This window comes from Puma concolor, chromosome B4 (genome assembly GCF_028749965.1).
Source record: "Puma concolor isolate L17-30 chromosome B4, mPumCon1.1.hap2, whole genome shotgun sequence".
In the NCBI taxonomy this organism is placed as follows: domain Eukaryota; kingdom Metazoa; phylum Chordata; class Mammalia; order Carnivora; family Felidae; genus Puma; species Puma concolor.
The window spans coordinates 41,712,868-41,725,970 of NC_141673.1; the positions used below are offsets into that span (position 1 = coordinate 41,712,868).

The 13,103-nt window shown below is 41.5% G+C and overlaps 1 protein-coding gene across 1 annotated transcript in view; it reads right to left on the reverse strand.

The window, feature by feature from the left end:
- Window positions 1–12,414, reverse strand: part of LOC147579025 (uncharacterized) — a 236,535-nt gene extending 224,121 nt beyond the window's left edge. Inside the window, exons 1-2 of the mRNA XM_086715103.1 lie at window positions 12,341–12,414; window positions 11,342–11,972 (exon numbers count right to left, since the gene is read on the reverse strand). Coding sequence (XP_086571229.1) covers window positions 11,342–11,972; window positions 12,341–12,414 — 705 coding nt within the window. The remainder of the gene's footprint in view (window positions 1–11,341; window positions 11,973–12,340) is intronic.
- Between the last annotated feature and the right edge of the window lie 689 nt (window positions 12,415–13,103).

Sequence of the window (13,103 nt, forward strand, 5' to 3'; positions counted from 1 at the left end):
GCACAACATCATAAGAAAATAAACAACGTATTTTTACGTAAACTGCTGCCCCATGTTCTAAAATGCACTTTATATACCTTGTGGGAGATTTTCTAGAAACCATCTACACATAGACTTTGCCCTGGATTCTGCCATGAGAAGCAGAATATGGAGAGTTCTTCTACTTAAAATTTTAATGTAATTAAAGGTAAATGGCTGACAATGAGGTACATGGATGAGCCCAAGGGTATCCACCCTTTCTGTGATAAGACATTCATTCCAGGTGCCGCCTACCTTGCAGCCACACACACTGTAGGCAACTTGAGGTATAGTAGAGGGGAGAGGATTTCTGGCAGCCCAGAGGAAGAGAGAGTGCTGGGGCCACATTCACAAAATCATCCTGCAGTATTTCTTCCCCTCTAACCCCCAACCAGACTAGAAGGAAGGAAGGACAGGAGGCAGCTGCTCAATAATAATGAACACAATCAACAAGGACCAATGTGCATTTGCATAGTACCTTGGAGTTTGAGTTCCTTCACCTACATTACCTTGATCTGATTGACAGTGAACCAGAGTCATCATCAACCATCAACCATTGTAAGATCCAGGAAGGCAACAGAAATGAATACAAAGAAATCAGCAAAGGCTCAAAGATTAGGATGGTAACAATTAAAAGGCTTTCTTCTAAGAAGCTCTTCTTCCCACTGCTAAAAATTCAAACACCATTAAGTCAACCAGTGGAAACCTCAAAGTCAAGTCATCCAGTAAAAACATCAAGATTCCTGGTTCTCTCTACTGGTCCACAATCCCTAAATCCAATTCATATAGTGAAAGCTCTGAAAATCAACAAGGTTTTTATAACCCATTTCACTTTTGAAAGTAAAATAAGGCCATATAGTCTCTCTCACCATATTCATTTTCTATCACTGCTATAATTAATTACCATAGTTTTAGCAGCTTAAAACAACATAAATGTATTGTCTTTAGGTTCTGGAGTTCAAGTCCAACCAGGGTCTCACTGAGCTAACTGCATTCCTTTCTAGAGGCTCTAGGTGAGAATCTGTTTCCTTGCCCTATTCAGATTCTACAGGCCACCTGTGTTTCTTCACCCATGCTCCTCTTCCCCATTTTCAAAGACAGGTCACACCTCTCTGACCCTGTTCTCATCATCACATCTCCTCTGACCACAGTTGGGAAAGGTCCTCTGCTTTCTTAAGGACCCATGTCATTAGATTGGGCCCACAAACCCCTTAAACCTTAATTACAGGTGCAAAGTCCCCTTTGCCATGAAAAGGGACATATCCACAGGTTCTGGGGATTGGGATGTGGTATTTTGGGAGAGGGGCATTCTTCTACTATTCCCACTTATTCTGATTATTTATGGATTTCCTTACAGAAATAGTCATTTATTGAACCAAGAGACACTGCCCCAGGCATGGTCAGATTGTTACATAATGCACTGTGTGTGTGTGTGTGTGTGTGTGTGTGTGTGTGTGTGTGTCCGCGCGCGCGCACGCGCGTGTGTGTGTACACTACACACACAGACACACACTATTTTCTTTCTAAAATACAAGAAAGTCCACATTCTGAAATACTTATCCCTAGGGTTTCAGTAAGAGATTCTGACCTGTGCCATAATTTATCCATACTGTTTGTTCTCTCCTTCCTCAGCAGAGCCACCTCTGACCACTCCCTTCAAAGGAGGAATTGCTCTTCTATTAGGAAAGATCCAAAAACAGCGACTTAACTTTAATTATTAGTGGGCAGAGTGATTATGCTTTAAAGAGCACAAAACCAAGGTCTACTCCCTCTCACTCTCCTTTGACTTCTGGGTTTTATATGGCTATGGAGTTAAATTAGGATCCCTCTTTCTCTTTTTGACTTCCACTCCCTAAACTGTGTTGAGACCAGAGCATATCAAGACTAAATATATATACATATATGGATTCAAGACTAAAGTATGTATTCTAAACCATCTTCCAAAGAAGCCTGCATCAAGGGAAAATTGCACCATCTCAAGGTGTTAATAAAATGGTATTCTGATTACCATTCGGCTGCTATTGCATGCAAAGATCTTCCCTGGGGTCCTTGCACAGGGATGGAGGGAAGGGCAAGGACGATTCAGATATTTCTGGGACCCTAACATACTACCAAAGAAATCCCACCTCAATTCTTAAACTCTACATTTAACAAGCACTAACATCAGGAAGTTTAAAAGTTCATGAGATGTATTTTTTCCCTACCAGAGTGGAAATGCATTTCCCAAGTATGATACAGACATTTGCCCTATAGGGAATACCCTGAAGAGACATTATTAGTTAGTTCGCAAAAAGGGAAAAAGCTATAGGTAATGGCATAATTTCTAATGCAACTTCCTGTGACATTATTGAGAGTTTATCTGCTGGAGGCAGAAAAGCCTTTGTGGTTACTGAGGCCATATATAGGAGACCTTCAAAAGAGCATTAGCATTCATTAACAGTGTAGAACTCAGGATAACTCTCAATTATGGTAACATAATTCAACCTGATCTTAGGTTGAGTGCAGCTTCACCATTATAAATTGTGAAGTCTAGCTATAAATAAGCAGCTAAACACTCTGAAAAATAAAAAAAATAAAATAAATTCAAATTAAGCACATTCAACTGCCTCTAAGGCAGGGCAGGGACCTTGTCTTACTCATTTCTGTACCCCTGATATCCTCATCACAGCATAGAAGCCAATTAATGTATATCTATAAACTTTACTTTTGTTTAAACATCATGTTTACATCATGGGGTAGGGTAAATTAATGCAATGCCACATGTGCATAGCACATAAAACAAGCACACAAGATGGGACACATTATCCATCAAATACACAAAAGCACACTTATCAAAAGACATCTAAGAAAACACTCCCAGACTTTATACACATCTGCTGTAGATCCTTTTTACTGGCAACATGGAGTGGTTGAATTTCTACATATTTCACAAAGAACAAAAAAATCAGATCTGTTTGTTTATTCTCGATTCTAAAGGTAGTTCTTACTGCACAATGTGCTCAAACATAAAAAACTAGTAACTTCATTAACTTTCTCCTGAGGCTGGTGATGCAACTTATTTCCGAGGGCCTAAAAACTAATTTCTGAATGGCTGCTTAGTGGTTTTCTGAGTCCTCCCAGGTGAGGTTTGTTCAAATAGCCAAGGAACCCCCCCCACCAAAAAAAAAATCAATTTCAATTCCCAGAGAGCATGATATTGGTGTAGGTCAGTGAACACCATTACTGTTTCATCCCAAGATAACCACGGATCTGAAAAATTCTCAGGAGCAAGAATCCTATTAATTACACTACCTAACAAATCACACAGCAGAAGTACTAACACCTGATGCTCCAGACCATAAGACTGGTGGCTTATTTATGAAAAGAGCCTAACACTCACACCAATCTAAAGTCTTAAAAACTTTACTTCCTAGTATTTATTCTCCAAGGTTCCTAGCACCAACTTATACATATTAAGGATTCAGTCACCTTTTAAATTTTTATGGATGGTAATTTACATAGATAAAACAGATTAAGTAAAAAGTGACGGAATTGTCTTTTCTTGGTTCTCTAATCCATACATTTTCAGATATATCAAAACCTTGCACTTACATAGAACCTATTCTACCTATGATAAATATCCAAGTTTTAGAGTTCATTAAACTTTTAATGAGATAAACAATGAGAAGAACAGATCGATACATATGATCCAGAACCACACTTAAGAAGGGAAGGAAACCCAAGGGCGCCTGGGTGGCTCAGTGGGTTAAGCTTAAGCGTCTGACTTAGGCTCAGGTCATGATCTCACGGTTCATGGGCTCAAGTCCTGTGTCCAGCTCTGGGCTGACAGCTCAAAGCCTGAAGCCTGCTTCAGACTCTGTATTTCTCTCACTCTGCCCTTCCCCCACTTGCTCTCTCAAAAATCAACGTTAAAGAAAAAAAAAAATTTTTTTAAAAAAAGGGAAATCCAGCAATACACACAAAAGCCTGAAATACAAATTCATAAAGAATGGCTGCAAGAGACAATGTTACCAGGGTCTCATTTGGGGCATATTATAGTTTGGGCACTTTAATCTTACCTTATTTAGTAGGCAACAGAAAAAAAGTCTGTAGGACAATGAAAGCTTACATCATTAAGGACTTCGTGCGTGCTGGGGATAACCTGAAGGTAGACTATGATACTATCTCAAAATTTACCTAAATATAAGCTAAAACATGTCCCAGTACTCAACCCCCAGCCCTGATTTCTTTCAAAATTCCACAACAGTGGAATTGCTAACATATACGATTGCCAAAAGGAAGGGCTGGGATTAAGTTCCAGGTTAGCAACTAGTGAAAGAAGAAACATCGTGTCTTCTGCTCCTTTAATTATGGATAATGTGCACAAAAGAGTCACTCTGAGGAGTTAAAGTATAAAAGGGTAAGATGCCAATAACTCACTGTGGTAAGTGTAGACTTTAAACAGCATTCTGTCGACCAGAACTCTATTAGCTGTATCTATAAAACAGTAACTAGTATTTATAAGAATAATCCTAAAGCAGTTTAAGGTTTTTATATTGCTGCTGCATAACAAATTACTCCAAAATTTAGCCGTTACAAATAGTAAACATTTAATAACTCATGCAGCTCCTGTAAGTTACAAATTCAGAAGTGCCTTAACTAGATGGTTTGTGGTCTTTCAAGAGTATACAGTGTATTACCCAGCACTGCAGTTATCTGGTACTTCCCCAGGGTTAAAGGACCCTTTTCAGATGGCTGGTAAACTGAAAAACTGCTGGCAATTAGCAAAAGGCCTCACTTCTACATAATTCTCTATGGACTGCTTGAATGTCATCACCATATGGCAGGTGGTTTCTCCCAAAGTGAGTTATCCAAGAGAACAAGGCAAAAGTGGCAATGGCTTTTATGACTTCGCCTCACAATTCAAATGCCATCACTTCCGTCATATCCTATAGATCACACAGAACAACCCTGGTACAATGTAGGAGGAAACTTCAGAAAGGCATGAATAGCAACAACCAATGACCACTGGGGACCATTATTGCAGGCTGGCTATTATTGCAATCTTGAAATAAGCTTCCAAATGAAAGATAACACTCAATATAGTTTCAGACTGGTTTTATATAGCCCAATTCCTTAATAACTATTCTTAAATATGATATGTCTATTATTTTGACTTGCCATTAAATGCTCAGTCCTGTAATCTAGTAACTTTTATCTCAGAATTCATATTATTGATAGTAGTAACAATATTATTTTAAAATCAAATATTCTAGATTCTCAAAACCTGAGTAAGTTAGTTTCCATGGTCAGAGAATCAGAGAATCAGAGAATCAGGAAGGATCTTAAGAGGTCACCTACTTTGTTGAAGCTGAATGACAGGTCCTTGGGAATCCAGTATACCATCCTTTCCACTTTTATGTTTATTCAAAACAGTCCATAAAAATAAAAAAAAAACTTAAGCATACTAATCCAATACATTCATTTTACAGATGAAGACATTCCCTTAATATATAAAGAAACTTACCTATTCAATGCAGCTCTTAATATTGGAACTCACAAAAGATAAAAAGCCAAGATGAAACATGACATCTTTAAACAAGTGACATCTTCTCATCCATAAGACCTTAAATAGCTTCACACACAAAAACTGTCCAGCAACTCTCTTTAGCAAAAGCTTGTTGCTTTAGGATTACATTAGGGTAACAGTAGTCGGTTGTCGTTGTGACTAAAAAGCACTGTATACCAAAGGTAGGAATTTTATGCTTGTTAAGTTGTTTAACGGACATACTACTACTGGAGCTAATCCTGATTTCAAGTTTCAAGTACTGAATTTAAAAAACCCATGGATAATCTTGATGCTACATATAAAAAAAAAGAATAGGGGCGCCTGGGTGGCGCAGTCGGTTAAGCATCCGACTTCAGCCAGGTCACGATCTCGCGGTCCGTGAGTTCGAGCCCCGCGTCAGGCTCTGGGCTGATGGCTCAGAGCCTGGAGCCTGTTTCCGATTCTGTGTCTCCCTCTCTCTCTGCCCCTCCCCCGTTCATGCTCTGTCTCTCTCTGTCCCAAAAATAAATAAACGTTGAAAAAAAAATTAAAAAAAAAAAAAAGAATAGGATAAACTTTTCTGGAAACTAGAAGAATGGATAAAAAAAAAAAAAAAAAAAAACTTGTATTATTTTCTCCTAGGCACCTGGTCAGTATTTTCAGTTTAAGACTATGGGGAAAAGCAAAGTTGGGGTTGGGGAGAAGAGGGAAAGAAACAGAGTGGCACAGCTCCTATGTGGATAAGTGTTCTGTATGCGTCATATCAGACTTGGAAAGAAAAATAAATCTAATAAAAATAACTACAGCCTTCTGATACATTTCAGCCACAGCAGCAGCAACACCAATAATGATAGTGAATGTGCAATGAAGACTTACTACATGCCAGGAACACTCCTAAATATTAAATTAATAGAGGCTCTCGTTTAATCTTCACAAAAATCCTTCTAAACAACTATTTTACAAATGGGGAAACAGATTCAGATTAAGAAAATTACCAGTGACAACCTACACAGTAAGTGGCAGAGCTGAGATTCGAACTCAAGCAGTTGACTCCAGAAGCTACATCTTTAAGTGCTGTGCAGTGCTGCCTTAAAATGGGGCAATAAAATCAAGTAGCCATCATGTTTGGTTCCCTATAATAAGGTAATGTAAGAAGGTGTTCAATAACAATGCTTCTCTTGATTGAAAAAGGTGCTCATGGTCCGACTTTGCGGTCTCACTTGTATTTGCAACATTAGCATACAAAAAGGTACCATTTCTTCCTCAGTGCTACCCCTACAAACCTACCAAAAGGTACCAAGTAAGGTTAGAGACTTTGATGTTCCCCAGTAGAAAAAACTGAAAGCTGGATAGGAGGCCCATGGTTCAACATATGAATGGACTACATAAAAATATATACAAATCAAGACTAAAGAAATACACGAGTCTGTTTCAAATCCTCCCGACTACACCTGAAGTGTTACAAATTACTTCTTGTCAAAACACGGATTTTCCCTTCTTTTCTCAAAAAAACTTTGGCCCTGTGCATTGGCAGCGTTTCCAGATCGTGAAATCTCGAGGTCCCCATTCTGTCAAGTACTTATCCAAACAAGCACAACTAGCAATTGTCCCAACCGCTATGCTCTTATGAAAACGTTGCATAGTTTAACAAAAAGTATCATTGTACAAACGCTGTTTAATCTAATGACATGAACAAGCAGCTTTTGAATCCCTACAGGGACCAGGGTTATTTTCTCTGAACACTGTAAAATCATTTTAAGATAAGAGAATAGTAAACACGTATAATTTTTAAAGACTTGGAGTTTTTTTGTTTTTTTGTTTTTTTTAACAAGACTGCTGAGTTACATAACCACCTTGAATGATGCATTAAATTCAGAATCTATGCTACTGCATTGCTTGTCCTGAGACTTCATCTGGGACAGAGAAGGATGATGACCTACGGAAATATCACCACCAGAGGCTCATATCAGATATTATTGTTGACAGTCAGACTTGGGAGGAAAAATGAAGTCTGGGCAGAAAGATACCTCTGGGGATTTTTTTCCTACCCTGAGGTCCACTTAACCTTGCAGAAAATTACTTTTCCTTACAAAATGGGAGGGTGGGGGTTGGTGTTGGAAGAGGAGATCTTACACTGTTTTTTGTTTTAAAGTGGGAGAAATTTATTACTTACTTGCATTGAAGTAAAAGGGTGGTACCTGCTAGGATTGTTCAGTTCTGGATACCAGGTTATGTGATTAGCCATTAAGCATCTACTACCCATATCCATAGAATATAGAGAGTAATCACCTTCTCCTGAATGGAAAGAAATATTCAGCATCATTACCCATCTGTCAATGGCACAAGTAAAGATTTCCTTTATTCAGAACACTTGTCTGCTGCCTCTCAATGTGTGCAGTGTGTATCTTCTAGCATCCACCAGGCTACAAAGGTACACCTATGTATATATGTCATATATGCATATATTGGAGAATTCAAAAATAGGAAAAAAAGATTATTGTGCCCATTTTTCCCCTGGATAAAACAAAACTAAGTAATATCTGTGAATAAGGAGACGATCCCAAGAGTAACTGTGATCCAGTGACAAGTAGGAAAAATAACCTTGGTCTCTTGGCTTCTACTTCATGCATAGCTCCCTGACTCCCAGCATTTCTAAGGTTCACAGACTCTCATTTGATTTGGTGATATTCTCACCCTAATGATCCCAGTTACACACAAAGTCAGACACATATGCACATGTCTCCATAAATTCTTTTCTCTTACAAAAATAACAGTAAACTCAGGTGTTTTCTGAGAATTTTAGAACACTCCTCAAGTAAGTAAGGAGCTAAGGAGAACTGCAAACCTAGGCCTGGGAATCAGTGTTCTGAGTGAAGTCAGAAAGTTTACATCAGACTATTCATAGGAGCCAACACACTTTTCCTATCAAGTCCCTGAATGATCACAAAGTGTGGATTTCTGTCCACACTTCGGCTTGCACCCAGGACAACCACTTCCTGTTGCCATGGGTAACAAGGATCAGTCACTTGGAGCCCTCCAGACAACTTGAAAGAGGTCTTATCTTGTACCATTTTCAGAATTAACAAAATATATTCTCGGTAATTAGCAGTGCTCAGCAATACAGTCTATTAAAATATCAGATCAAAAACATCTGTTAATCCCTCTGCAGGAAAATGGGGACTTGAAGTAAGTAAACTTGAGGGATTCTCCCCCTCTCATAAAACAGGTAACTCATTATTACCAACCTTTCATTAAATGATTCACATATAGATGCAACCACAAGGAGGAAAGACGGTTTGGGGATCAATGTATTCAAAATAAGTAAATAATTTATGATGTGTCCCTAATACACCATTTAACTTCAAATCATGCAAGGATTAATCAGAACAGACTTCACGTTAAATCCTTCATGTACACATGCAAAAAGAGGAGCGGTCACATGAAAATATTAAATGTACAAGAGGGCATGGCATCTCTTAAACCAAAGGCAAGAAAAATGAACATTTCATTGAATCTATAATTAACTGTGCATTCAAGTGCCATGCAGTCCGCCAGGAACATCTTGTACATACGTCAAGAGAACCCACTCAACCAGGAAACACCAAACATCAGAAGTCAGGTGAAAACAACAACATAGGACCATTAATTACTACTATCGCTGCTCACTAGAAGGAAGAAGAAAATGTTGAAAGAAAAAACATGCTTTTTTGGATTTCACTGGCAAGGGAATTTTAAGTCTTCTGTAAATATTCATCTGAACTGGATAAACATGACCTACGGTATGAAAAGTATTAGATGTAGAATTAAGAAGATGAAAATACATTTAAAACCTACAGCTTCTTAACTGGGTAAAAACAAAGCCAACAGTGTGGAGTGGCATGGCAGTAATGATCTTTTCTTGATTAGAATTATCGGTTATATTTCCCAATATATCAGTAGTTTCTCTTCTTCCTGATCCATTCTCTGCCCCAAGATCCAATGATAGTTGAATTTAAAAACAAATGTGCAGACAAAGGAAAGGAGGCAAGGGGACCTCACTAAAACAGAGACCTTTTTCTATATGAACTATATACCACTGAAACAGACCAGAGGAAAACCACTGATTAGCATTGTTTTCACCCATGAAATCTTTTGACCTCAGGAAAACTTGAGAGCATAACAACTAGATCTTTCGGGAAACAAAAATCCACAAAATTTCTATTTCTGGTTAAAAGGAAGCTGTCCTGTCTTATCCCTTTGTTTCCACATGATACAGACATCTCATGTTTCAAGGAGAAATAAAACCATAGTGAGGAAGTACCTCAAACATAAACAAGGCGGAATGGGTTCCATACTAGAGCGGCTCCACTTTTAAATAAGTTTTAACTTAGACCTACCTAGTACAGCTCTACACATGCTAAGAACCAAAGCAAAAGTCGGGTTTTATTGTACTATCGTGTCCTCAGGACTAAAGTCTGAATCTAGTCTTCAGGTCTCGTGTCTTTCACACAGGAGTTGCTATGCCTTCTCTATTCCTTGGCATGGTCTGTCTGAACCCTCTACCCGCTTGACTCTGTTACACCTTCTACCAGAGGATGCCACTTCAGCCAGCTGGGACTTTAGGAAGCAAGGTTCTAAACCTTAATTATGATCCACTCATTCATGTAACTGGAAAGTGTAAAACTGAATGAGGGTTAAAGAGGAGATAATTAAGGCAACAGAAGTTGCATGTTCCTCATAAACTGGGGGAGGGGGAGGGGGTTATCTCTCAAGTGCCCTGAAATTAAAATTCAAAGAAGAGTACGTATAGATCAATAATTTGAGACTTTCTGTAGAAGATCGTATTTTTAAAAACGTAAGATTTCTTTACATCCATGGCTTAGGAGGATTTAAAAACATATTCAGCCCTTACAATACATGTCATACTTGGAGCACGGAAGCGAGCTGCAGAACTCTGATTCTGACATACAGCCCAGCTTAGAATGCATTTCTGCAGAATCGAGGGAGATCAATAGACTCAGGAAACAAATATGTTGATGGATGAGGACAAGTCTGAAAACGACCTGGCTGAGGTGGCCACGCTGCAGGTTTCACGGCTCTTCCCATGTTGGCAGAAGGGAAGGGTTACCAACGATCCCCTTTCTTTTAAGAGGGAGACGAAAAAAGGAACCGAGGGGAGGAAAAAGAGGGAAGGGAGGGAACAGAATGGAGCTGATGATGAGAAAAGGAAGAAAGAAATGAGAACGGGGAAAGAGAAAGAGAGAAACCCGAAGAGGGGCGGGGGAGTAGGAAGGAAAGCTATGATGTTTGGACGCTCGCCAGCCACCCAGCCGAGCGCTCCATCGCCCCCAAGCCTGCCTCCCTCGCTCTCTCGTCTGGAGCCGTGGGGTTCCCCCGGTGCGCCGCCCTGGTGCGGACAGCCCTCCCCGCGACCCCAGCCCAGCGCAGGCCACGCCGAGATGCCCCAAGTAGCCCCCAGCAGCCCGCCCAGCCGAGCCCGCCACTCCCTGGACCGCGCTAGCCACCCCCGCCCCGACTGCTCCCGGCGCCCCCATCACTAGTCTAGGGAAAAGCCGAGAGATGGGGAAATCAAAAAGGGGAGGGAGACGACCAAAAAAAAAAAAATTTTTTTTTTTTTTAATAATGTGGTCATAGGTCCTGGGGGAGCACAGGGAAGGAGACCCGTGGCAGGCACCTGGGAAGGAACACGCTGTTGCAAATACCCCGGGCTGCGTCGGGCTGGGCGATTTTCCACAAAAGGAAGTTTGGAAGGAGCGCAGCGGTTTGCAATGGAAGAGAACGGGAGCCCAGCGTTACCTGACTGAGGTCAAGCCGGCGGGCCGCGGAAATCCTCAGGTTTGCGATACTGAGCCACTTGATCAGGTTACTATGGAAATCGTCTTGAGAAGGAAAAAAAAAAAAAAACCGCAGCCCAGGCACATCCTCGTCACCCCGAAGGAAACTGCTGGGGCCGCCGAGCGTGGGCGCGGGACCGGGCGCGGCGCCTCTCCCGGCCCGGCTCGCTCTTTCTTCCCTCCTCGGCCGGGCCGCGCCTCCCCGCCCCGCGCCGCCGCCGCCGCCGCCGCCGCCGAGCAGCCCGCGGGCCGAGCGAGCCCTCCGCGGCGCGCAGCCGGGAGCGAGAGCGCGAGCGAGCTCGCAGCCACCAGCCGGCCTGGGCGCCGAGTGGCGCTGTTTCCCGACCGCGCAGCTGGAATTTAAAGAGACAGACGCCTCTCGGGGTCTGGGGCCCGTGCCCTCAGAGGGGCACGCTGGGCGCCCACCGTCTCTGCCCGGGCGGGAGGGACAGAGGAGGCCGGGAGAGAAAAGTTTCGTGCGGGGACGGCGGCGGGAGTGCGTGAAGACCTGCCTCGGCCTCCTCTCCAGAATGCAGAACACAGGCTGCAAGGAGAGAGTAAGAGGGCTTTTTTTTTCCCCCCTCCCTTGGAGACTAAGGGGGAAATGATTTGTATGCTCAACAAGTCATGCACCTATTTTCAGCTGCGCTCGTTTTCGTCCTTGTGCACCGACTTTTTTTCATTGAAAGCACAGAGACAAATGCGGGTTCATTCCTTGTTTTATGTCAGACACCAAGCAGAGAGACACATGGGTTTGGAGCGAAGGTGGTGGCGGGAAGATACAGCTGTCAACTGTCTTGAAAAATCTTTCTCTCTCTCTCTCTCTCTCTCTCTCTCTCTCTTCCTCTCAACCAAGGAAGCCTCTCCTTTCCTCTTCCCTCTCAGCCCTGGAGAACAGGCTTGAATGTATATTCCAGCCTCTAGTTAAGTGTGCTCCGACAGATCACTCTCCAGTTGGCACCTTTTCTCTACAGCCATGAATGCAAGCTTGCTTCTGTTGCTGCGAATAAGCAAGAATCTAGCAGAAAGAAGCATCGAGTCTGGCCCTTTGCTATCCCTAGCTACACCAGCTTTCAGTGGCCACTTCTCTCACTGCCGTTGCAAATGCGGCTCACATTTGTGCTGTTCCCCACATATAGCCCAAAGAATGTGTTTATAAATGTACACATATTTATTTGGAGTATCAAATTATGATCCAATCAATTTATTTTGCTGTTCAAACAATCACCTTTCACTGCTTCATATACTAAACAGCCTTTTTTGGTACCAGTTCAACACAAATTTCCTGGGGGGAGGGGGGCAATAAGGAGGCTCTCCCTGTGGTGTCAATAAATGTGAATGACACTCTTTGGGGTTGATAGAAAGTATTCTCAGAAGGAATAAATCGAAGTCTAAATTACCAACATCCTGTGGGCAGGAGTCATATATTATTCCTACATCTTAGACCTTATATATTTTTATGAGCCCTACACAAACACGGAGGCTACATTCTAACTCAAGTGTCTTAAATTTCTTCTTTACCTCTCCAGATGATCTTACCCCCAGGACTCACACCTGCTCCATACATGCATCTTGTCTTTTACCTGACTTCCAGAGCAAGCCTTCAAAATATAGTAGTCCTATCTAAAATTATAAAATTCTTCTATACTTCGCCATTTCCTCAAGGAAAATGGCCATTTTTTTTTATTATGGAGTAGAAGAGTGTTTCTCAAGTTTTTGCATGC